The sequence below is a fragment of the Bos grunniens genome, chromosome 3, assembly GCF_055505025.1.
Source record: "Bos grunniens cultivar Pamir isolate PY7600 chromosome 3, Bosgru_T2T1.0, whole genome shotgun sequence".
In the NCBI taxonomy this organism is placed as follows: Eukaryota; Metazoa; Chordata; class Mammalia; order Artiodactyla; family Bovidae; genus Bos; species Bos grunniens.
Genome location: NC_141167.1, coordinates 17,633,306 through 17,655,582, shown reverse-complemented (window position 1 = coordinate 17,655,582; position 22,277 = coordinate 17,633,306). Strand labels below are relative to the sequence as shown.

Genomic DNA, 22,277 nt, shown 5'->3' with positions numbered 1-22,277 from the left:
TCCCACTAGAATTTCAGATGATCCCAACTTACCACTTCCACCAAAATGTCACAAAACTATTCCAGACCTTTCTCCTTCTCTTTCTTCCTCATCCTCTCCCCTTCTTCCTCATCCCTTCCCCAGTGGTCATGGAATCCCCTTTGAGTTGCAGGCACTGAGTCTGCAATTGTGACACTAATGGCTTATAATCCACTTACATTGTTGACCAGACCCTCAAGACCTAAAGCCCCAAATCCACCTTCGAGGGGGGATACCCATACCCCTCAGCAATCAGACAAACAGCATGAAGACATTTTTCCCAAGTGCAGAATCATATATATTCTGAGTGACTGAGCTATTGGCATTCAAGTTTTGACCAGTTTCAAGATGCTACTACCAGATAATGGGGAAACTGTATACAGACACCGCAATTTATGTTACATAAGGAAGACTGTTAGTTGATATAGCAGTCAAGAGTTTCAGGTTATATACGATACATCCAGAAGGCTGAATACATTACTCCTTTCAGGTCCTAAGACCTCTGAGAAGCTGCATCCATTTTCAGCCCCCCCACCACTGTTTAGTGTGCTAAAGCCAAGAATTTATGGTCTCTTTCCTTAACTCCTCCCAGAGGAGGGGTGATAGGAAACTGTTAAAAACCAGATGCTATAGGCATCTCTCTACCACCACCCATATAATGCAGTCTCATTAATTAACTCACTTCAACCTCAAAGCACACCGCCCTCAAGAGGTAAATAAAATAGGCATATCCCCTATCAGAAGAATGGAAAAATCGAGGTCAGAGTCAACTTGATTGTATAGGGTTATCAGCTGTTGAAGGGGAGAATCAGAATGAGGAGTTGGCTCTGTGCCCCATGTTCCCTCCAGCAGGCCCTGTGGGCAGCTGTGACGAGGTCGACCCAGCCATCTGGCTGAGGCTCACAGGGCCCACAGCCAGAGTGGGAAATCCTGGAGCAAGGCTACGACCCAGCTGTGCCCCAGCTTTCTCTGCTTCTAGACAGGGCTGGGTTCCGAGCAATGATGCCAATGACTACAGATGTCACTGGCAGCTGGAAAACAGGCCCCTCTTGACAACTCTGGAAGCATCCTCTAGCTGCTCTGCTCAGGATGGGGCCCACTATCATCCCCTTAGTTAAAATGGAGAGACTGAGCTTACACTAAACTGTGGGAAGGGGTGGATGCAGCTTCCAGAAGGTCGTCACTTGGTTCAAAGGTTTACATAGAAAGCATCTGGCCAATTCCAACGAGAACAGACCGAGAACCATTCTGCTAAACCCACCCTGAGTGGTAAAGATAAGGTACATGTCTTAACCTATACTAAAGGTGAAGGATTATCATTTTTCAACTGTACGGACACATGACTGGAGTCGCAGCTCAGTGGCATGCACCTTGTTTGACTGTATTTAAACTACTACTGTGCAGGGCGACATCTCCAGTTTTCAGTTGTACAACTGTTACTTAGTGAGATCTGATTTTAGCCACAGTTATTTTCAAAGCCAGTTTCTATTTAAATGTGTTGTGAAAGAAAACGGACTAGTTTGACTTGACACACATTTTACATTACAGAAGAAGTTCAGGAATTCATACACCCAAATGGGTGTTGCTGCCTTCAAACTAGTCACCTTGGGAAGATGTGTGGTTAGTCGAGGGAAGCTGGCCTTACTCAGAACATTTCTAGAACCCTCCTTGGAGCCATCCACCTGTACGCTTCCTTAATGTTGTTGGTGTTTGTCCTTTAAGGGTAGATTTCTTTTTTGAGGAAGGATTTAACAGCCAAAGAGCATTAGAAGATAAGTCTAAGAAAATGACTGATGGAGCCTGGGATAACCTCTGGGGAGGAGTGATGTAAAAAATGAGGTCTGACTATAAGGTGGTGAGGCCTCTTTTCTTGCATGGCTTCAGAGATAATTCCGAACAGGAAGTCTATGTGGTCTTGGCACATGGAACATTGCAGCTCAAGAGTAAGGTCTTCCAAGGAAGTAAGTACGAACAGGGTGACTCTTGAGTGCATATGTTCTAGTTTATTTGGTTAAAAAGGTAGCCGTGTTCATTTCTGTCATACTTCATACGAGCAGAAATGGAAAACTCCATCTCTGTGATTTCTCCCAAGGGAAGGGTCATCATCTCTGCTAGAAGAGCTAAAATGGAAAGTACTTGGTGTCATGTCAACATTATCTACTTCCCTTCACCATCCCCCCATAAGATGTGCAATGAGTTATCCTTGATACCTGAGTCTCCCCAGTGTGGAAAAGTGAGTAAAGACAGGTCTCTGGAACCTGGGTAAGACTAGTATGTCAATGGGACTGGAGTGTGTTTCCAATGGCTCTATCTACCCAACAGGCCCACAACACCAACTCGTATGAGAAAATCTCCTATAGCTAAGTACACAAAGTTTCAGCAGAGGAAGGGGGAATGATTATTTTTCAGTAGCTCTCTAGGATTAAAAACCCACTGGCTTCTGATGTCAAGTGAACAGGAGCCCACTGAAAAGAAGTCCGTGGTGTTCTAGTGCACGCTGAAGGAAGGAAGTGTGTGGCCACTAGCTCACTGAAATGCATTTCCAGCTGAGGCCAAAGGCAGCAAAGGTGCAAGGGGCTGCTGGGGCTGGCGGTAGTTGAAGCAGGGTCTATATACTTGGCAGTTTGTAGAAAGCTCCAGTTACAGAGCAGGATGTCTGCCAACCACTGAAGTCAAAGGACGCTCAATCTCACTTTCTACAAAGTGCTTCATTGAAGATGCTAATGAGGAAGCTCCCTTTGAAACACCATATCCTGAGTGTCAGAGAAATATGGTCAAGACGGCGATTGATGGGGAGCAGAGACTGATTCTTTTACAGCACTGGGACTGTGTATTCTCTGAGCATCTCTCACACACACACAGGCGCGCGCACACACACACACACACACTCTTAATAAAGAGCACACAACTGCAGTCACATTCCACCTCTTCTGCACGTGCCTCTGTCGGGTGGTTGCTCTTTTGTACAGTATCTCCAGAAGCAGTTCCAACTTAATGGGCTCCACTGCTAAAAGCCAAAGCACAGCACAGAGTTAGTGCCCCAAGTCAGCCGTAACATCCAAGTGCTCGCGGCAGACATCGGTCTCAAATCAATCAGTCGGGATGTTGTTCTCGGTGAGGGTTTTTATATTAGTGTTTCTAAAAACCACAAAGCTAGGCCATTTGCTTAAATCATCATTAGAAAGAATGCCGAGTGCCCAGATGGGATTTCTAGTTTCTGTGCAAATGAAATCACACTAGTCCAGATTTTATTCGCTCAAAACTACTAGGGAAGCAGTAGGATTTGGTTTCAGTGCTGCCAAAAAGCAGGAATTCACTTAAGTTTTAATTCTGAAGCAATCCTGGTGTTAATGTTGTAGCTGGGGTCAGGCAGCATGGGGGCCGGGGCCCCCGCTGTGCTGGCTGAGGAAGCCCGGATCTCTCCCAGTTCAGGCTCACTCTCGCTGGAGGTAGACCCGCTGTTGATGGCATAGACGCTCTCTGCAACTCCCTGAGCTGAAGCACAGCCATCTGGCTCTTTCTTCTCCCTGGGGCTAGCCAAGCCTGGGAGGACGGCCATCTTCCCGGTCTGCCTGTTGGGCAGCAAGGACATGGTGTAGTCTGCAATGATCCCGCCCACGTCTAAGTTGCATGCCTGGTCGAAGGCTAGGAAGCCCACGTTGGCATTTGCCTCACACACCACGAAGGAGCCATCGTCCATGATGAGAAGATCGATGCCACAGAAGTCCATGCCCAGGATGTTAGACACCTGGATAGCCAGCTGCTTGCCTTGTTCCGTCAGCGGGCACATGACGCCCACGCCACCTGTGGGGAAACCACAGTGATGTGACGGTGACACTGTGGCCGAGCAGGACCCTACGGGGCTTCCCAGAATGGACCCTCACCCATGCTCTCCGCTTGCCTTTTGTCTGTAGAAAAACCTTAGTCAAAGAATAAATTTAATCAGAGAAGTGGGAACATGCAGAAAGAAAGGAAAACAGTCCAGCAAGACAAAATAATAATACTTTAGCCATTAAACAAAGCAAGGACTTTAGCTTTCCCTCAAGGACTATAGATAATATTCTGAGCCATGTCCTTTGAGCTGTTTTGCAAATGCTGAAACCCTCACCAGATTGAAGAAGTTAACTATATGCTGTCCACCCCAGCATGTAGACCCCAGACCAGTAGGAACCAGAAGGTTGATGATGCTGAGTCCCCATTATCTCATCACTGATCAATAAGAAGAATGTCCATGAGCTGATCATGCTCAGCTCCCTGAATACTATGAGACTCCTCACTACCCCCTCCAGGCTGGGACACACAGTCCTGTGGGCATTAGCCCACTGTGGCCCCTTTTGCCTGGCAAAGCAATAAAGCTGTTTCTTTTGGTGCTGTGCTGTGCTGAGTTGCTCAGTTGTGTCTGACTCTTTGCAACCCTATGGACTATAGCCCACCAGGCTCCTCTGTCCATAGTGTGCTCCAGACAAGAATACTGGAGTGGGTTGCCATGCCCTCCTCCAGGGGATCCTCTCCTGCATTGCAGGAGGATTCTTTACCATCTGGCCCACCAGGGAAAGTCCAAGAATACTGGAGTGGGTAGCCTATCCGTTTCCCAGGGGAACTTCCTGACCCAGGAATCAAACCAGGGTCTCCTGCATTGCAGGTGGATCTTTACCAACTGAGTTACCTGTAGAATTTCTACTTCTCCCAAAACTCTGTCTCCGAGATTTAATCCGGTCCCAGCGTACAGAGGCCAAATTTTGGCAACAATACCAGACACCAACTGACCTTTCAAAGGTCTCAAATGACCTTTCAAAGGAAGGGGGGTATGCTGGCGAGAGGCAGCGAAATGGGCATTTTTATCACTCACAAAAGGTCTGCATGGAAATCAGGACACTCTTTGAGAGAGTAATATGAAAGCAATACTCTTTTTTAGAGTTTAAAAAAATGTTTATATTCTCTGACCTAGTCGTCACACCATGAAGGGAATAACCTTATATAATAGGGAAAAAAGCTTTATGCACAAATATGCTGACGGCACAATTATTCAAAATACTGGAAAATCAAAATACTGGTATACAGTAGTCATTTGATATTTGTTGATGAGTAAATAAAATATTATCATCTAAGTAGCTCACAGCAGAAGAAAGGAGCATAGTTTACAACCATTACTAAAAATGATGGTGAGTTTGAGATCACATGGGAAAATATTCACACTTAAAAGGTATAAAGGCTGTGCAGCATGACCATGATTATGCAAAAAAAACCCCAAAACCCACTGTCAGAAACAAGACCACCAAAATGTTAACAGTGGTTGTCTCTAGATGGTGGGATTAATTGATAAACATCTTTTTTCATTTGACTCTGCCATATTTCCTAACTTTTCTACATTGAGGATGCATTAGAAGAAACTAGAAGAAACAAAATTAACTTATTGTTTTCTGAGAGAGGCTTGTGAGACAAAAATCCCATACCAAGATAGAATCTACTTACTCGTACTTGTTAAAAAGCTAAGACCTCAGATTTAATTGTCTCCCTTTAGTCTTCCTGCAAAGATAACACTTGGGACTTCCTTCGTGGTCCAGTAGGATAAGAATCCGCCTGCCAATTCAGGGGGCACAGGTTAGATCCCTGGTCCAGGAAGATCTCACGTGCCTCAGGGCAACTAAACTGAAGCTGGCACTCTAGAGCCCGTACTCTGCAACAAGAGAAGCCACTGCAGCGAGACGCCTGCGCACTGTGAGGAGGAGGAGCGCCCACTCACCACAACCAGACAAAGCCCGTGCAAAGCAACCGAGACCCAGCAGAGCCACACCAAATAAATCAAGTGGTTAGAAAAAATGACAAAAACGCAACGCTTGCATTCTCATAAACTGATGACTTAAACCTTAACTCTGCCTCTCCACCACTTACTACATTGTATGAGGAAAAGGTTTTAAACAGCTTTAAAACAGTTCATCAAAAAAAAAAAAAAGTGCAATATGGATAAATTACAAAGCTGTGTATTTTCCAGTTAAAGAATGAATTCTGTGAAAGACAAACTGATAATACATAAGGTTTGACACTGCGGCAAGACACAGGAGTGTCATGAACACTAAATGAGATAATGTACTAGGTACAGTGTCAACCTCAGCCTAGCACTTGCTTCTTTCACAGCACTTCAGTCACTGTATCTTACGATGACCTGTTCGTACGTCTTCTTCTTTACTGGACTATAAACTTCCTGAGGGCAAGGACTCTCATTAATCCTTACGCTATCAGCAACTACCCTGGAGCCCACTCTGGGAGACCGCTCAACCACACTCCAGCTGAAGGACTGGATTCGTGTTTCGGCCTCTTCATTAGTCACCAGACTTGATACACTCATCTGGTGATTTGGAAAATAACAACTAGGTATTTTTTCACAATACCAACAAATTCCACTCATGACAATAGTTGACAATAGCTTTCTGTAACGAACATAAGAATTTCCATGCCCTTGGAACCATCTCCATTCACCACAAGAGAACACAAGCCTTATCAAAAGGTTAATGGGATGGGGTTATGCATTTGACCCAAACAAACTGCAGCTTTCTAATAACATCAAATATAGAAGAAAAACACAATTAAAGAAAAAAAAAAAGAAATACAATGTCAATTATCAATGCAAGGTAAAAGCATATGCTCTGTCTCCTGCCATTACCTTGGTTTACTTCTCACTTTCTTTCTTTTTTTTGTTTTTGGCCATACCACACTGCTCGAGGGAGTCCCAGACCAGGGATTGAACTCATGCCCTCAGCAGTGAAAGTGCAGAGTCTGAGCCACTGGAACCCCAAGGAGTACCCCCACCACCTTAGTTTTAGACTTTCCTTACTTCTGGCCTGAGCTGTTGTCGCAGTTTCCAAACTCAGCTCCGCTGCCTCCCTCCTACGCTTTCAATCCATCCTCTTTCCAGACGTCAGTTTTTCTCAAACACCAGCCCTCCCGTCACTCCCTTGTATAATGGGGACTACCAGGTCTTAACGCCTATGACATAGGGTTCACATCGCAGTGTCCTGACATTTCCTGGTTTGACCTCCGTCACAGCCCGTATACCCACCTGTCCCCCACCTGGACTGCTTCCTGCTAAGGGAAAAGGCTTGCTTCTAATTCCTCTCTGTGATCCTGGCACCTCGCAGAGGGTCTGACCAGATAGGAGGGATCAAGACACCTGGACTGGGTGCAAACATCCTGAGATGGTGAAGGACAGGGAAGCCTGGCACGCTGCAGTCCACGGGGTCACAGACAGGTGGACTGAGCAACTGAACAACAAAAACATCCTGATGAAAAGCCCCGGTGGCTTCCCCCTGACCAAAGTCCCACTCTGAGCTTCAGTGCCTCACCAAGAGAGCAGTTGCTCTGCATCCGTCCATCTGTGGAGCAGCGAAGCATGGAGCCTATCACCTGGCCGCCGACCACCACCACCCGGATATCTTTTCCGTGGGACTCCTTCACGTACTTCTGGAACAGGTAGGGCACGTCGTGGCGGATCAGGTGGCAGATGTCTGAGAGGTGGTGTTTATCTCTTGCAAGAAAAACACCTTTTCCTTTAAGAAGAAAGACAAACAGCAAAAAAAGGAGTTAGACACGCCTCTGAGCACGGTCCTTGCCATCCCACCTCCCGGTCCAGAGTCAACCATTCTTTCCCAACCTGCCTCACTCTGGCCCCTTCAACTTCTCTGAGTTGACTCTTGTGTCTTCTCAAATGGCCATCAAATTTTATTTTCCCTGGGTTTTGCTCACCTCCCTCTCTGTTCACAATGTTTTTTTTTTTTTTTTCCCAAAATGAAATCAAAATGTATCCCAGAAACACACAGAAGAGGCCAAAATAAAATCTTAAGAATCTAGTTAATTCGGTTCCAAAACTGGAGGATGCTGATCTGTCAGAGTCCATGCCTCACTCACTTTTGTTTAAATCCCCCAAACTTACTGTGTCAATCAATGTTTATGGAACATAATTAACTGAACATACTTTAGAGAAATTCCCAGTTGAGATGGAGAGAGACCATGAAAGATAACGACACAGCCTGATATGGCATTAGGAGAGGTCAGTGCTGAATACTATGGGAGTTCAAGAAGTAGCCACTGCCAGATGTCCTGAACTTTCAAACATAAGAAATGTATTATTTGGCTATATCCATTTCATTCTAAAAGGAATGACCCATACTTCTACTGATGTCTGGGGAAAGCATTCCTACTTGATTCCAAATTCTTTATTTTCTGCCTGAATCACTTACGCTTTTGAATTGCTTGACATCTGCCTTTCCATTTGCACATTAGCTAACAGATCTGAGCAGGGGGGCCTGAAGGGTTTCCCCTACAAATCTGACATGAACATACTATACCCTGAACCTTGTTAGCAAATATGGAACAAAGAGATGGTCTTCCTAAGATTTGTTACTACCTTAGAAAGAGTGGGACATTTCTGAAGTCTCAAAAAAAAAAAAAAAAAAAAGAGGGATGGGTATCAGTCCCCAGTGGCGAATAAGATCAAGAAGTAACCTCCAAAACACGGCGTGGTCATTGGACATTTGGCACCAGGAGATCTGGCGTCTGGCAGCAGATGGCTGGGATTCAGTGATAGGAGGATTTTCAGCAGAAATGAGGGCTAAAAACAGGTTCCTTGGTTCCTGGCACAGAGCTTCCAATATGGGGCTTAGTCTGCAGTTAATTAAGGAGCTACAGTTTTAAAGCAAGGAGGGAAAAAACTAGGGTGGTGTGGGGGAAGAGTACTAAGGTTATTTAATCATCTACTGTGCGCCAAATACTTGATATTTTAAAATTATATCTTTCATATTTCATGCTAGCTCTGTGAAGGCATTAGGACAAGTATAGCTATTTTTGTTTGACAGAAAAGGAACATTAGGCCCCACAAGATTAGTAACTTTCTGAAGGGCACATCTTGCATGAGTCCATCGCCTTCTTGAGATTTATTTCCATATACCAGAGCCTAACAGCTGCTGCAACTTTGCTCACTCCCTATCCACTGTCGCTCAGATGCTGCGTGTTACAACCAACCTGAAAATGAAATTAAGAACACCATTCCGCTTACAATAGTATCAAAAGGAATACATTTAGCCAAACAGGTTCAAGACTTATTCACAGAAAAGTACAAAACATTTTTGAAAGTAATTAAAGACTGAAATAAGTGGAAAGACATTCCATGTTCAAAAAACAGAAGACAATATTGTTAAGATGGAAATACTCCTCAAATTGGCCTACAGATTCAATGTAATCCCCACCAAAACTCCAGCTTCCTTTTACTTCAGAAATTGATATACTGGTCCTAAAATTTATATGTAAATTTATGGGACGGGTTTGGGTGGACTCCGGGAGTTGGTGATGGACAGGGAGGCCTGGTGTGCTGCGGTTCATGGGGTCGCAAAGAGCCAGACATGACTGCGTGACTGAACTGAACTGAATAGCCAACACAATCTTGAAAAAGAAGGACAAAGTTGGAGGACTTGAACTTCCCAATTTCAAAATTTTCTACTGGGGGCTCAGATGGTAAAAGAATAGGCCTGCAATGCGGGAGATCCGGGTTCGATCCCTGGGCCGGGAAGATCTCCTTGAGAAGGGAATGGCAACCCACTCCAGTATGGCAACCCACTCCATGCCTGGAGAATCTCATGGATAGAGGAGCCTGCTGGGCTACATACCTTCCACAAGGTCACAGAGAGTCAGACATGACTGTGTGACTGTTACATACATGCACACACAACAGTGTGGCATAAGGATAGACATATAGATCAATGAGACAGAACTGAGAACCCAGAATAAACCCCCCATACAGATGGTCAGTTTTGGATTTTTGACAAGAGTTCCCAGAGCATTCAGTGGGGAATCAACAGTCTCTTCAACAATAATACCCGGAAAACTGGATATTCACAGGCAAATGAATGAAATTTGACTCCATCACACCATATACAAAAATTAATTCAAAATGGATCAAACACTCCAAATGTAAGGGCTAAAACTGTAAAACTCTTAGAAAGAAAAATAGGTGTAAATCTGTATGACCTTGGATTAGGCAAGCACAAAATGACATCAAAAGCACAAGTAATCAAAAGAAAAAATTGGACTTCATCAAAATCAAAACCTTTTGTACATCAAAGGATGCTATCAAAAAAAAAGCAAAAAGACAACCTACAGAGTAGGAAGAAATCATGCTCAAATTATGTATCTGGTAAGAGTGTAGTAACCGCAATACAGCAAGAGCTCTAAAAAATGTAATACAAAGATCAGTAAACCAACTGAAAATGGGCAAAGAATTTGAAAAGTCATCTCTCCAAAGAAGATATACAAATGGGCAATAACCTGAAAAGATGTTCAACATTAGTCATTAGGGAAATACAAATCAAAATTATAGTACAATCCCATAAACACCCACTAGGATGGCTATAATAAAAACAAATTAGACATTTAAAAGTTGCTGAGAGAGTAAATCTTAGACATTTTTACAATAAGGAAAAAAATTCTGTACCTATGACGGATATTAACTTACTGTGATCATTTTGCAATACATACAAATATTGAATCACTATGATGTACACCTGAAACTAATATAATGTTTCACATCAATCATACCTCAATTAAAAAAAGATTTTAAAAATTTAAAAATAAATCTGTAAAACAGACCTATATATTACTAATGCTTGGCAAACATGCATTTTTGTTCTTTTTGCTTTGTGACTTGTTTTTATTGTGGAGGTATGGTGACCATTTAACATCACTTGCCTAGGCCAATTAATATACCTAATATAAAAGTTTTACTTAGTATGTGGTGAAAGTAGAACTCTCATACATTGCTGGTAGGGATATAAAACGGCATAACTGTTGTGGAACACCACTGTAGGGAAGCATTGGTGGTTTCCCTAATGTTAAACACAGAGTGGCCATATGACCCCGCAATTCCCTTCTTAGGTGTACATATACACCCAAGAGAAATGAAAACATATATTCACACATATGTGCACCAATGTTCACATCAGCATTATTCATAATAGCCGCAAAGCAGAACAACCCAAATGCCCATCAATGGATAACAGATAAACAAAATGTGGCATATCCATATAAAATATTACTGAGTCATAAAAAGGGATAAAAACCTGATCCATTCTCCAGCATGGATGATCCTCACAAACATTACACTAAAAGAAACCAGACACAAAAGGCCACATATTGTACAGTTCCATTGATAGGAAACATCCAAGAGGCAAATCCATAGAAACAGAAAGTAGATTAGTGTTGCAAGGGACCAGGGGAGGGACCACTGGGATTGATCTTTGACAAATACAGGGTTTCTTCTGGAGGTGATGAAAATATTGTGGAATTAGATAGTGGGGGCTACCCTGGTGGCTCAGACAGTAAAGAATCTGCCTGCAATGCAGAGGACCTGGGTTCGAGCTCTTGGTCAGGAAGATCCCCTGGCAAAGGAACTGGCTACCTGCTCTACTATTCTTGTCTGGAGAATTCCATGGACAGAGGAGGAGCCTGGCAGTCTACAGTCCATGGGGTTGCAAAGAATCGGGCATGACTGAGTGACTAACATTTATTTACACAATGGTTGTACAGCAGAGTAAAACTACTAAAATCCTCATAATTGTACAACATAAAATGGTACGTTTTTTGTTTTATGAATTATCTCTTAATTTTTAAAACATCTATAAGTACTACATCTGCTATTTAGTTTACTTATCATCTGTCTTACCTTTCTACAGTGTGAGCTCCTTGAGGGCAGGAAGTTTTGTTCTGCTCCTTTCTGTATCCCCCTAGCACTTTGTGGGCACTCAATAAATATCAGCTGAATTTTATTTCACGTATATTTCACCACAATAAAAAAACAAGTTGCGACACTGCATTTTTGCACTGCAGTATATCTGAACAGTATTCAGAGCCCCACCTCACCATCCCAACTCATTTCTCTTACTTCTCAACTCCTTTCCCAGGTTGCTCTGCCCACGCCGGCTTCTGCATGCTGCTTACCCAGTTCAAATTCCAGATTCCAAATGAAGTCTCCTTTCCTTCCACTGAAGCCTTCCCTGCCTCAGGGCAGAGCGGGCCCCTCCCTCCATGAGGCTGAACCAGGCGCTAGGGCCTGCATGGCACAGTGGTCATCGCCTGCAATGCAACGTCTCTACCCTCTACACAGCGAAGACCAAGAGCAGGCTGGGTGTCAGGTTCATGGGAACTGCTCATTCCATGTCCACCCAGGGTACCTCCTGTCACTCCAGATGCCCTGAGCAGTAAAGGATGCCATCTGGGTATCATCAGAAGGTACCCGCTCACATACCACAGGGGAGGGGAACTACTTCTGGCTGCACACATCCTCTTCAACTACTGTGTCCTGAGCACTGTAGGAGGTCCTGGGGACAGAGATGGGCAGGACCAAGTTCCCACCTCTGAGCAGCTGCAGTAGGAAAGGGGAAAAGGCACAGAAATCTATCCCTGTAGTAAAGCGTAGTACTATGCTGGAGGCAAGGATGAAGTGCTTCGGCAACATGAAGGGAAGAGTGATCAACTTTGGAAGAGAGGGAAAGAGACCAGGGTTGTGGAGGGAGAAGAAATGACGTGAAGCTGGCTTTAACACCCAGGCAGAAGCTCACTAGAGCACAGAGGAAGGCAGCATCCCCAGAAAAGGGAAGAGAACAAAGATTTTTTAAGAGAGCAGGAGACAGTCTAGGCTAGAATGGATTGTGGAGTGTTCAGGTAGCCAGAGAAGGCTGCCAAGGTATGTGGACACCCTCCAAGGTGAGGAATAGGAACTGTGTCTAACAGGCAACACAAGCTCTTGGGAAGGTTTTTCAGCAAAGGGGTGACAAGAAGAGATCTATGTTCCAGAGAAACTGTTTCCCACAAAGACGAGCGGATGCACTGGCAGTGGAGTTCAGGAAACCAGTCAGAACCAAGTCAGGAGTCTACTGCGAGAGTCTAGGGAAGGGCCGGGAAGGGTGTGGACAAAGCTACAACAGTGGGAACAGCGAGAAGGGGACAGAGCTAAGGACTACACCACAAGCTCCGCCAGGGGGAGCTCCGTCTCTCTGAGCAGCGCTTCTGCAGCGTGGGGGCGAGGGTCTCGTCCGCAGAGCTGCCGCCCAACCACAAGCCGGGGCAGAGGGCACTGACCCCGGTGTCCGCGCGTGCTCTTCACCACCACGGGGTAGCCCAGCGGCTCGGCTTCATCGATCATTTTCGAAAAGTCTTCATGTCCACCTGTCAAGAAAAGCGAAAGTCAGGGAAGGTGAGGCTGTTGGTGAGGGGCGGGGGGGGGGGGGGGGGGCGGTCTGTGGGAATTCTTTAGAGGCCTTAATTCTCTGATTAAGGCAATTTGAACCCATTCCGTCCGACAGACTATGTATTTGTACCTGTCATCCAAAAGGTGGGAGCAGAGAGAGAAGGTAAGTGGCATTATCAGGGGCTTCTACCTGGCAGAGGCTTCACGTGCTCCAGTCCATGTCATCCTCATGACAAGCCCATGGGCAGGGCAGGGATTTTTTTCCCTTATCATGGCTGGGGTAGGCAGACCTCTAAGGAGGCCCCCGAGATTCCTACCTGCTGGTGTACATGCCCTGGATAATCCCCCTCCTAAGTGTAGGAGGGGCCTGTGACTATGCTGGGACAGCATTCCTGTGATCAGGCTAATAATCAGTTGACTCGAATTAATTAAAAGGGAGATATTCTTGGTGGGCCCTGTCCTAATCAGGTGAGCCCTGTAAAAGAAGGTGAAGCAGCAGAGAAACTCTCCTGCTGGCCTTGGGGGAGTGAACTGCCATGCTGGAGAGAAGTCCATGTGACAGGGCCAGGCGGGCAGCCTCTAGGAGCTGAGAATGGCCCTAAATTAACAACCAGCAGAAAGAGGGGACCTCAGTCCTACAACTACAAGGAACTAAATGCCAACCAGTGAGCCTGGAAAATCCCAGACCTCAGATGAGATCTCAGCCCAGCTGCACCTTGATTTCAGCCTAGTGAGACCTGAGTATAGAACCCGGCTATGCCATAGCTAGACTTCAGACCTTCCAAAACTGTGAGTTGGTAAATGGGTGTTGTCTAAGCTGCCGAGTTTTCAGTAGATTGTTGTACAGAGGTAGAAAACCATTATCCAAAGAAACCAAGTCTGGGATTTGTCTCATCCAAGGTTAAGGCATGACTGAATTGGCTCCACTATACTCCTTTAAGCCTTCATTTAAAAACTGTGAATATATATATTAAAAAAAATAAAAAAAACTGTGAATATTAATATGTATTAAAATCCTTCTAAATTGTTTTATAAGCTTCCTTGATTTCCTACACTTTGCATCTTTGTTGTTGTTGTTTAGTTGCTAACTTGTGTCTGACTCTTTTGTGACCCCATGGACTGTAGCCCACCAGGCTCCTCTGTCCATGGGATTTCCCAGGCAAGAGTACTGGAGTGGGTTGCCATGTCCTTCTCCAGGGGATCTTCCCTACCCAGGGATCAAACCCACGTCTCTGCATTACAGGCAGATTCTTCACCACTGAGCCGCCAGGGAAGCCCCTTTGTATCTTTAGGGGACCATTATTCTTCCTACCACAGGTGTTATAGTTCATCAAATTTTTTGCAAAACAAAATACTCTGAAATACTAATAAGACCTGTCACAAAAGTGCTAATGATTATTAAAAATGAAAAGCAGCATACAGAGGCAGTGCAGATAAAACAGGGGCATCATCACATGAAAACATTTTATAAGAAGAGAACTCCTAGCTTCCTGATACCCACTGATAAAGGTAACTCCTCTCTAACGATCTTTCTGTCCTTCCCTAGAATACAATGCAAGGAAGGCCCTTTATTTATTTATTTATGGCTGATGGTATGTGGACTCTTAGTTCCCCAACCAGGCACTGCACCTGCACCCCTTGCATTGGAAGTATGGAGTCTTAATCACTGGAGTGCCAGCCAAGTCCCAAGAGGGGTTTTTCTTATCTGAGGCCATTCCTGTACCTGGGCCTCAGACTCCTTTCCCTCTCGCCTCCTCAGGGATTTTGCAATATTAAGTGTCCTCCCTCTGCTGTATCTTCAACCTCTCAGTTCAGAATGGCAGCAGTATTTTAAACACGCTCAGTCGTCTCCCATCTTAAACAAATAAAACCCATTCCTTGACCCTGAATCATCCCTTAGTTACAACCTTGAACACAGTAGGGAAAACCGCCAGACCATTCAGGTAAGACCTAAATCAAATCCCTTACGATTATACAGTGGAAGTGAGAAATAGATGTAAGGGACCAGATCTGATAGACAGAATGCCTGATGAACTATGGACGGAGGTTCATGACATTGTACAGGAGACAGGGATCAAGACCACCCTCAAGAAAAAGAAATGCAAAAAAGCAAAATGGCTGTCTGAGGAGGCCTTACAAATAGCTGTGAAAAGAAGAGAAGCGAAAAGCAAAGAAGGAAAGGAAAGATATACCCATTTGAATGCAGAGTTCCAAACAACAGCATGGAGAGATAAGAAAGCCTTCCTCAGCGATCAGTGCAAAGAAATAGAGAAAAACAATAGAATGGGAAAGACTAGAGATCTCTTCGAGGAAATTAGAGATACCAAGGGAACATTTCATGCAAACATGGGCTCAATAAAGCACAGAAATGGTATGGACCTAACAGAAGCAGAAGATATTAAGAAGAGGTGGCAAGAATACACAGAAGAACTGTACAAAAAAGATCTTCACGACCCAGATAATCATGATGGTGTGATCACTCACCTAGAGCCAGACATCCTGAAATGCGAAGTCAAGTGGGCCTTAGAAAGCATCACTACAAACAAAGCTAGTGGAGGTGATGGAATTCCAGTTGAGCTATTTCAAATTCTGAAAGATGATGCTGTGAAAGTGCTGCACTCAATATGCCAGCAAATTTGGAAAACTCAGAAACTCAGCAGTGGCCACAGGACTGGAAAAGGTCAGTTTTCATTCCAATCCCAAAGAAAGGCAATGCCAAAGAATGCTCAAACTACCGCACAATTGCACTCATCTCACACGCTAGTAACGTAATGCTCAAAATTCTCCAAGCCAGGCTTCAGCAATACGTGAACCGTGAGCAAGCTGGTTTTAGAAAAGGCAGAGGAACCAGAGATCAAATTGCCAACATTTTCTGGGTCATCAAAAAAGCAAGAGAGTTCCAGAAAAACATCTATTTCTGCTTTATTGACTATGCCAAAGCCTTTGACTGTGTGGATCACAATGAACTGTGGAAAATTCTGAAAGAGATGGGAATACCAGACCACCTGAGCTGCCTCTTGAGAAATCTGTATGCAGGTCAGGAAGCAACAGTTATAACTGGACTTGGAACAACAGACTGGTTCCAAATAGGAAAAGGCTGTATATTTTTACCCTGCTTATTTAATTTATATGCAGAGTATATAATGAGAAACACTGGGCTGGATGAAGCACAAACTGAATCAAGATTGTGGGAGAAATATCAATAACTTCAGATATGCAGATGACACCACCCTTATGGCAGAAAGTGAAGAAGAACGAAAGAGCCTCTTGATGAAAGTGAAAGTGGAGAGTGAAAAGGTTGGCTTAAAGCTCAACATTCAGAAAACTTAAGATCGTGCCCTGCAGTCTCATCACTTCATGGCAAGTAGATGGGAAAACAGCGAGAGATTTTATTTTGGGGGGCTCCAAAATCACTGCAGACGGTGCCTGAAGCCATGAAATTGAAAGACACTTACTCCTTGGCAGTAAAGTTATAACCAGCCTAGACAACACATTAAAAAGCAGAGACATTACTTTGGCAACAAAGGTCCGTCTAGTCAAGGCTATGGTTTTTCTAGTGGTCATGTTTGGATGTGAGAGTTGGACTATAAATAAAGCTGAGTGCTGAAGAACTGATGCTTTTGAACTGTGGTGTTGGAGAAGACTCTTGAGAGTCCCTTGGACTGCAAGGAGATCCAACCAGTCCATTCTAAAGGAGATCAGTCCTGAGTGTTCAGTGGAAGGACTGATGTTGAAGCTGAAACTCCAATTTTGACCACCTGATGCGAACAGCTGACTCATTTGAAAAGATCCTGATGCTGGGAAAGATTGAAGGTGGGAGGGGAAGGGGATGACAGAGGATGGGATGGTTGGATGGCATCACCAACTCAATGAACGTGAGTTTGAGTAAACTCCCGGAGTTGGTGATAGACAGGGAGGCCTGGCGTGCTGCAGTCCATGGGGTCGCAAAGAGTCAGACACTGCTGAGTTACTGAACTGAACTGATCCCTCTGATCAAACTATCAAAGGGCTTCCATTTCCTCACACCCCACTCACTTCCTCATCCCCGACAGGATGGTTTTTCTTTCCAATGCTAAAGTGAAGCTGTAGTCATTGAACGCCCTGTGCTACATCCAACACACGTCTCTGTGCTTATGTCATGTGTCTTTTTAGAATCAAGCACGACTTTTCGTTATACCACTCTCTGTGGCATGTTCTTCCCATTGGCGTCTGTCGCCTTTCTTCTTTCTCTTCTCACCTTTCCAGTTGCTCTCACTTGGCTTCTTGCATAAGTTCTTCTTCCTTTTCCTATTCCCTAAAGGATTCTCTCCCAAACTCTCTTTTATTAATTATTATTTTATTATGATAAAATAGACATAACAAAATTTACCATTGAACCATTTCATGCAGCTCAGGCCTCTCTTCATTCTGCATATTCTCCACTCTTGTGATTTCACTGAACGTAATGGAAGTTTCCACATCTACTTCCGTAGTCGACACCTCTCTCAGGAGCTCCAGATTCATTTATCTGGTGCCTACTGAATACTTTTACTCGCTTACTGTAGAAACCTCATATAGAATGTGTCCTAAACCCAAATAATCTCTCCCAATAATGCCTTGCCCTACCCACCCGTCTGTTTCTCTTCTTCCCTGGAACACTCATTGAGTTTTTGCTTTCTCATCTGGTGGCCCAAACCAGACACCAGAGTCACTCTTGATTCCTCTCCACTGTGCTAACACCCAAACAATCATCATGTCCTCATATTTGTCTCCTTAAATCTTGAATCTGTTCACTTCATACCTACTCTAACCACCTTATAGTTTCGGCCATCATTGCTCAGCTGCATCATTTATAAAGCCTACCACTGTACACGGCCTCCCTAATAGCTCAGTTGGCAAAGAATCTGCCTGCAATGCAGGAGACCTTGGTTTGATTCCTGGGTCAGGAAGATCCCCTGGAGAAGGGAAAGGCTACCCACTCCAGTATTCTGGCTTGGAGAATTCCATGGACTATATGGGGTCGCAAAGAGTCAGACACGGCTGAGCGACTTTCACTTTCACCACTATATATCCTGTCTCTCCTTTACCTCTGGTCTAATTCCTTCTCTGCAGTGTAGCCAAACTGACATTCTGACCTCTCATCAGGCCATTTCCTTGCTTAAAGCCCTCCAATAACTTCCTGTTAGTCTCAGGATTACCCCAACCTCTTTCATATACTGTAGATGGCAACTTCTTATCTTTCTAGCCATATACCTCAACTCTAGTTCCCTGATATTCTACAAATTACTCAAAATAACACCAATCGGTCATGTTCTCACTTACCTTTAGATCTTTCTATATTCTGCTTGCTTCTTAGACTGCTCCCTTACCCACCTTGCTTTAGCTCAATAATGTCAGCTTTATCTCTTTTGGGAAGTCTTCAATATCCTAAACTAAATTAGGAGCTCTCCTACAAACCCATACCATCTTGCACTAACTCTTATCCTGGCACTTACTACACTGCCCTGAAACTGCCTGCTTACTTGCTGTCCTCTGCCCCTGATGAACTGCAAATGCCTTGAGAGCAGGACTCTCCTGCTTACTGCTAAAGCAGAGTGCCTAGTGTGGTGCTTGGCACACTGCGTGTCCCAGCTACATATTTAATGAACGAATTCCAGAGAAAAAGGAGCAAAGACATTTCAGACAGAGGGAATGACTATGATACAGACTCAAGGTATTGACTCAACTAAGATGAACAGATTCACCTTGAAAGCCAACAAGAGCTACTAGAGGGCTTCTGGGGAGAGAGAACATAAGAGATGTGGGCAATTTGGAAAAACAAGGCTCAATTCTATTTTAAGGACACTCACCATAGGAGAAGGTGTCTGGCATGGGGACCCCATGCCCAGCCAGCTCCTGGAATGTCCAGAATTTGTTGATGCAGTTTAGAATGCTCTGTGGGCGGTTGACTAAGCGGCAACCCAGCTTCTCCAGGTGTCGCAGGACGGTGATGTCACTGTCCGACTGCACGGAGGGCGTGGGCACGCGGACAAGCACCACGTCTGGGAAAGTGGTGAGCGCCTTCTGGTTCAGCTGCAGGCCTGCAATCAAAGGAAGAAGTGAGCTGTGTGCTGGCTGTCATCTAATCCCACCAGAAGCACTGGTTCCAACAGATGCCTCAAGACTGAAGTTAGCAGAAAGAAGAGCCTTGAAAGTGGCACTTGAATATCCTGTTGTAATGAGAGGCTATTGTCCATCTTATACTCTAAGCAAATGAACACTGAGGAAATTCAAAACAGTGAATGGGGGCAGGGGAGGAGGGCAGTATACCGAGAATAACCCAAGTCAGAAAAATCCACAGGAGATAATATAGTGCAGTACCTCCTTCCATATAGCACTATTAATAGTATTCCCTAAAACTTGGTGGCTTAGGAGGCTGGAGACAATGATAGGGAATGCAGTATAAGACACTTAAGGTATTTTTACTACTCTCATGATTTCATCTTTAAAAGTCATCTGGAATATTATGAATATAATGAATGTAAAATGTCAATGTTAAGTGAAAAAGAAACAATACAAAATTATCGATATAAGTGAGAAAAGGTATATCAACATTTTAACAGTGGTAATGGTAATAGATGATTTCCTATAATTATCCATATTTTCCAAAATGCCTCCAACTGTATATTACCTTTATAACAAAAAACTTAAAAAATAATCAATCTACTAAAAGTCAATTTAATATTAAGAAACACTAGAATGCATCACAAAACAATTGATCTGTATAGCCAAAGGACTTAAACCTGCATGATACTGGATGAACTGGGAGTATTAGCTTGTGATGAGGACTCAGAGGAACAGGAGTGCAGTCTTCAATTATCTGTAGGGTTCCATGAAGAAGAATTACTTGGCTTGTCTTCTGTGACCTCAGGAGATAGAGCTGAGGAGCTATCCATAAGAGCATTATTTTGTCTGACTGCTCACTGCTGTGACCCCAGCCCCTAGAACAGTATCTGGTGCGTGGTAGGCACTCCATGTTTGTTTAATTGTATAGAAGCTACATAGAGATAGATATGGGCTCAACAAAAGGGATACTTTTCTGCTGTCTTAGGATGGAATGGGCTGAGGCTCATTAGGTCATTCAAGGATGGCACAGAAGGAATGTCACAGCAACCTGCTTGATCTCTTTCAACCCTGCTAGCCTATGGTTTGTATTACTCTTAGTAGTTAACTGGGCATCTCCAGTGCACTCAGCATTTGGGGATACAATGACAGAGACAGGAAGTGGACTGGAGAGGGCAATGAGAAGTGAGTTCAGGGAATTACTTGGTCTGCCTTAGTGAACCTTAAAGGAGTCTCTAACATGCTCCACAGAAAACCTTTTAAACACAGTTCGAGAACCATGTTATAGACTTTAACCTAAAGCACCTTTGATTTCGTAAGTGATAAAAAGTGCACAACCATATTAATTTCAAGAAAATAAAAGTTACCAAGGAAGTTACTATTTCTCTATACAGGGATGAATTATATCAATACAAAAACTCTAAGCAAAACAAAACAACAGCAACCAAACAGAAAAACCCAAACCACAGAACGACTACATGGATCTAACTTGCACAGTTTCCTCCCATTCTAGATGTTTCACCAATTTAAAGCAAAGAGAGTAAGTGCAATCATTAAGTTAAATTGTTTTCAGTACTTCTGTTGACAGCGTGAACCCAAGGAACTGGAACGTAATTCTCAGGGATGATGTCTAAAGAGCATTCAGGTTATCTTCACTTTGCCATCAGAAAACAGTATCATTTATATGTGCTTTTTCCTTTGCCACTAATAGCCCCTGGGGAAAATAATCTGAAAGGGGGGAAAAAGCAAACCCTGAGTAATATCCTCAAAATTGGTAGGAGAAGAAAGAAAAGTATTCAAGTTGGTGAAAAAGGTGAGGAAATACAGAACAGTCAGGGGAAAAGTGACAGCCCAGAACGACATTACATAATGAGGTAATATATGCAAAAATGCTTTAAGAACTACGAAATGCTATGCATATGCAAGGCACCGGCATTTTTACTGCACAGACATTCTACGGAGCAAGGTAGGACACTTTATGGAGATTTGCACCACCTGATGAGAAAAATGGCTTTGCAACAGAAAAGTGACCTAGAGAGATGAGAAGCAGCAGAAACATCTGGCTTTTAAATCTTAACAGGAGACCACAGACAAACAGTTAAACTTCTAAATGGGAAGAAAAGAATTCAGTCATTTCTGGAAATACCAACCACACGTGGACAGAGACAGCTCAGCCTCGACAAGCAGATTCACGTACACCTAGAAGTCTTACCAGGACTTCATCTCTCTTCTCCAAAGGTAAATCTTTGGGCCTGGCTCATTCCAACTGAAGCCTTTAATAAACGAAGAATGGAATGGATTAACGTGGAGCTGAAAAGGCTCTTGCAAGCAGTTAGACAGATGTGGCCTCTGACTGTGCTGGCCTCCAGCTCTGTGCAGAGAGGAGCATGATGGATTTAGGGAAAACATCAGTACAACCAGTTCTTTCTCTGCCCACTGACCCAGCTCCAGCATCCATGCTATGGGGCAACGTCACCTGCCCCCGATCACTCCCGTTTTCTTTGCTGTCTGTACCTTGGGCTTCCCGTGTGGTGCCAGTGGTAAAGAATCTGCCTGTAATGCAGGAGACGTGGGTTTGATCCCTGCGTAGGGAAGATCCCCTGGAGGAGGACATGGCAACTCATTCCAGTATTCTTGCCTGGAGAATCCTATGCACAGAGGAGCCTGGCAGGCTACAGTCCAGAGAGTCGCACAGAGTCAGACATGACTGAAGCAACTTAGCACAGCAGGTCACGGCACCTTGTCCAAATTAAACATTTCTAGAAGCAGGAGACAAGAGTCTGCAGCTTGTGATGGCATCCATCAGCAGCAACGGCAGTTCCGCACAGCCATGGCCAAGAACAGCTTGGATTTAAGGCTGCTGCTAAGTCACGTCTGTCGTGTTCGACTCTGTGCGACCCCATAGATGGCAGCCCACCAGGCTCCCCCGTCCCTGGGATTCTCCAGG

At 44.2% G+C, this 22,277-nt stretch overlaps 1 protein-coding gene across 2 annotated transcripts in view; it reads right to left on the bottom strand.

Annotated features, from left to right (window-relative positions):
* Positions 1-292: 292 nt before the first annotated feature.
* Positions 293-22,277, bottom strand: part of RIMKLA (ribosomal modification protein rimK like family member A) — a 35,181-nt gene continuing 13,196 nt past the window's right edge. The window contains exons 2-6 of one of the 2 annotated variants that reach the window (XM_086382454.1): positions 19,078-19,308; positions 13,141-13,227; positions 7,359-7,562; positions 5,491-5,598; positions 3,250-3,822 (exon numbers count right to left, since the gene is read on the bottom strand). In XM_086382454.1, the coding sequence (XP_086238580.1) occupies positions 5,522-5,598; positions 7,359-7,562; positions 13,141-13,227; positions 19,078-19,308 (599 nt within the window). In that variant the 3' untranslated portion in view covers positions 3,250-3,822; positions 5,491-5,521. Of the gene's footprint in view, positions 3,823-5,490; positions 5,599-7,358; positions 7,563-13,140; positions 13,228-19,077; positions 19,309-22,277 lie in introns of both variants that reach the window. The other variant, XM_086382446.1, reaches the window with a different exon arrangement.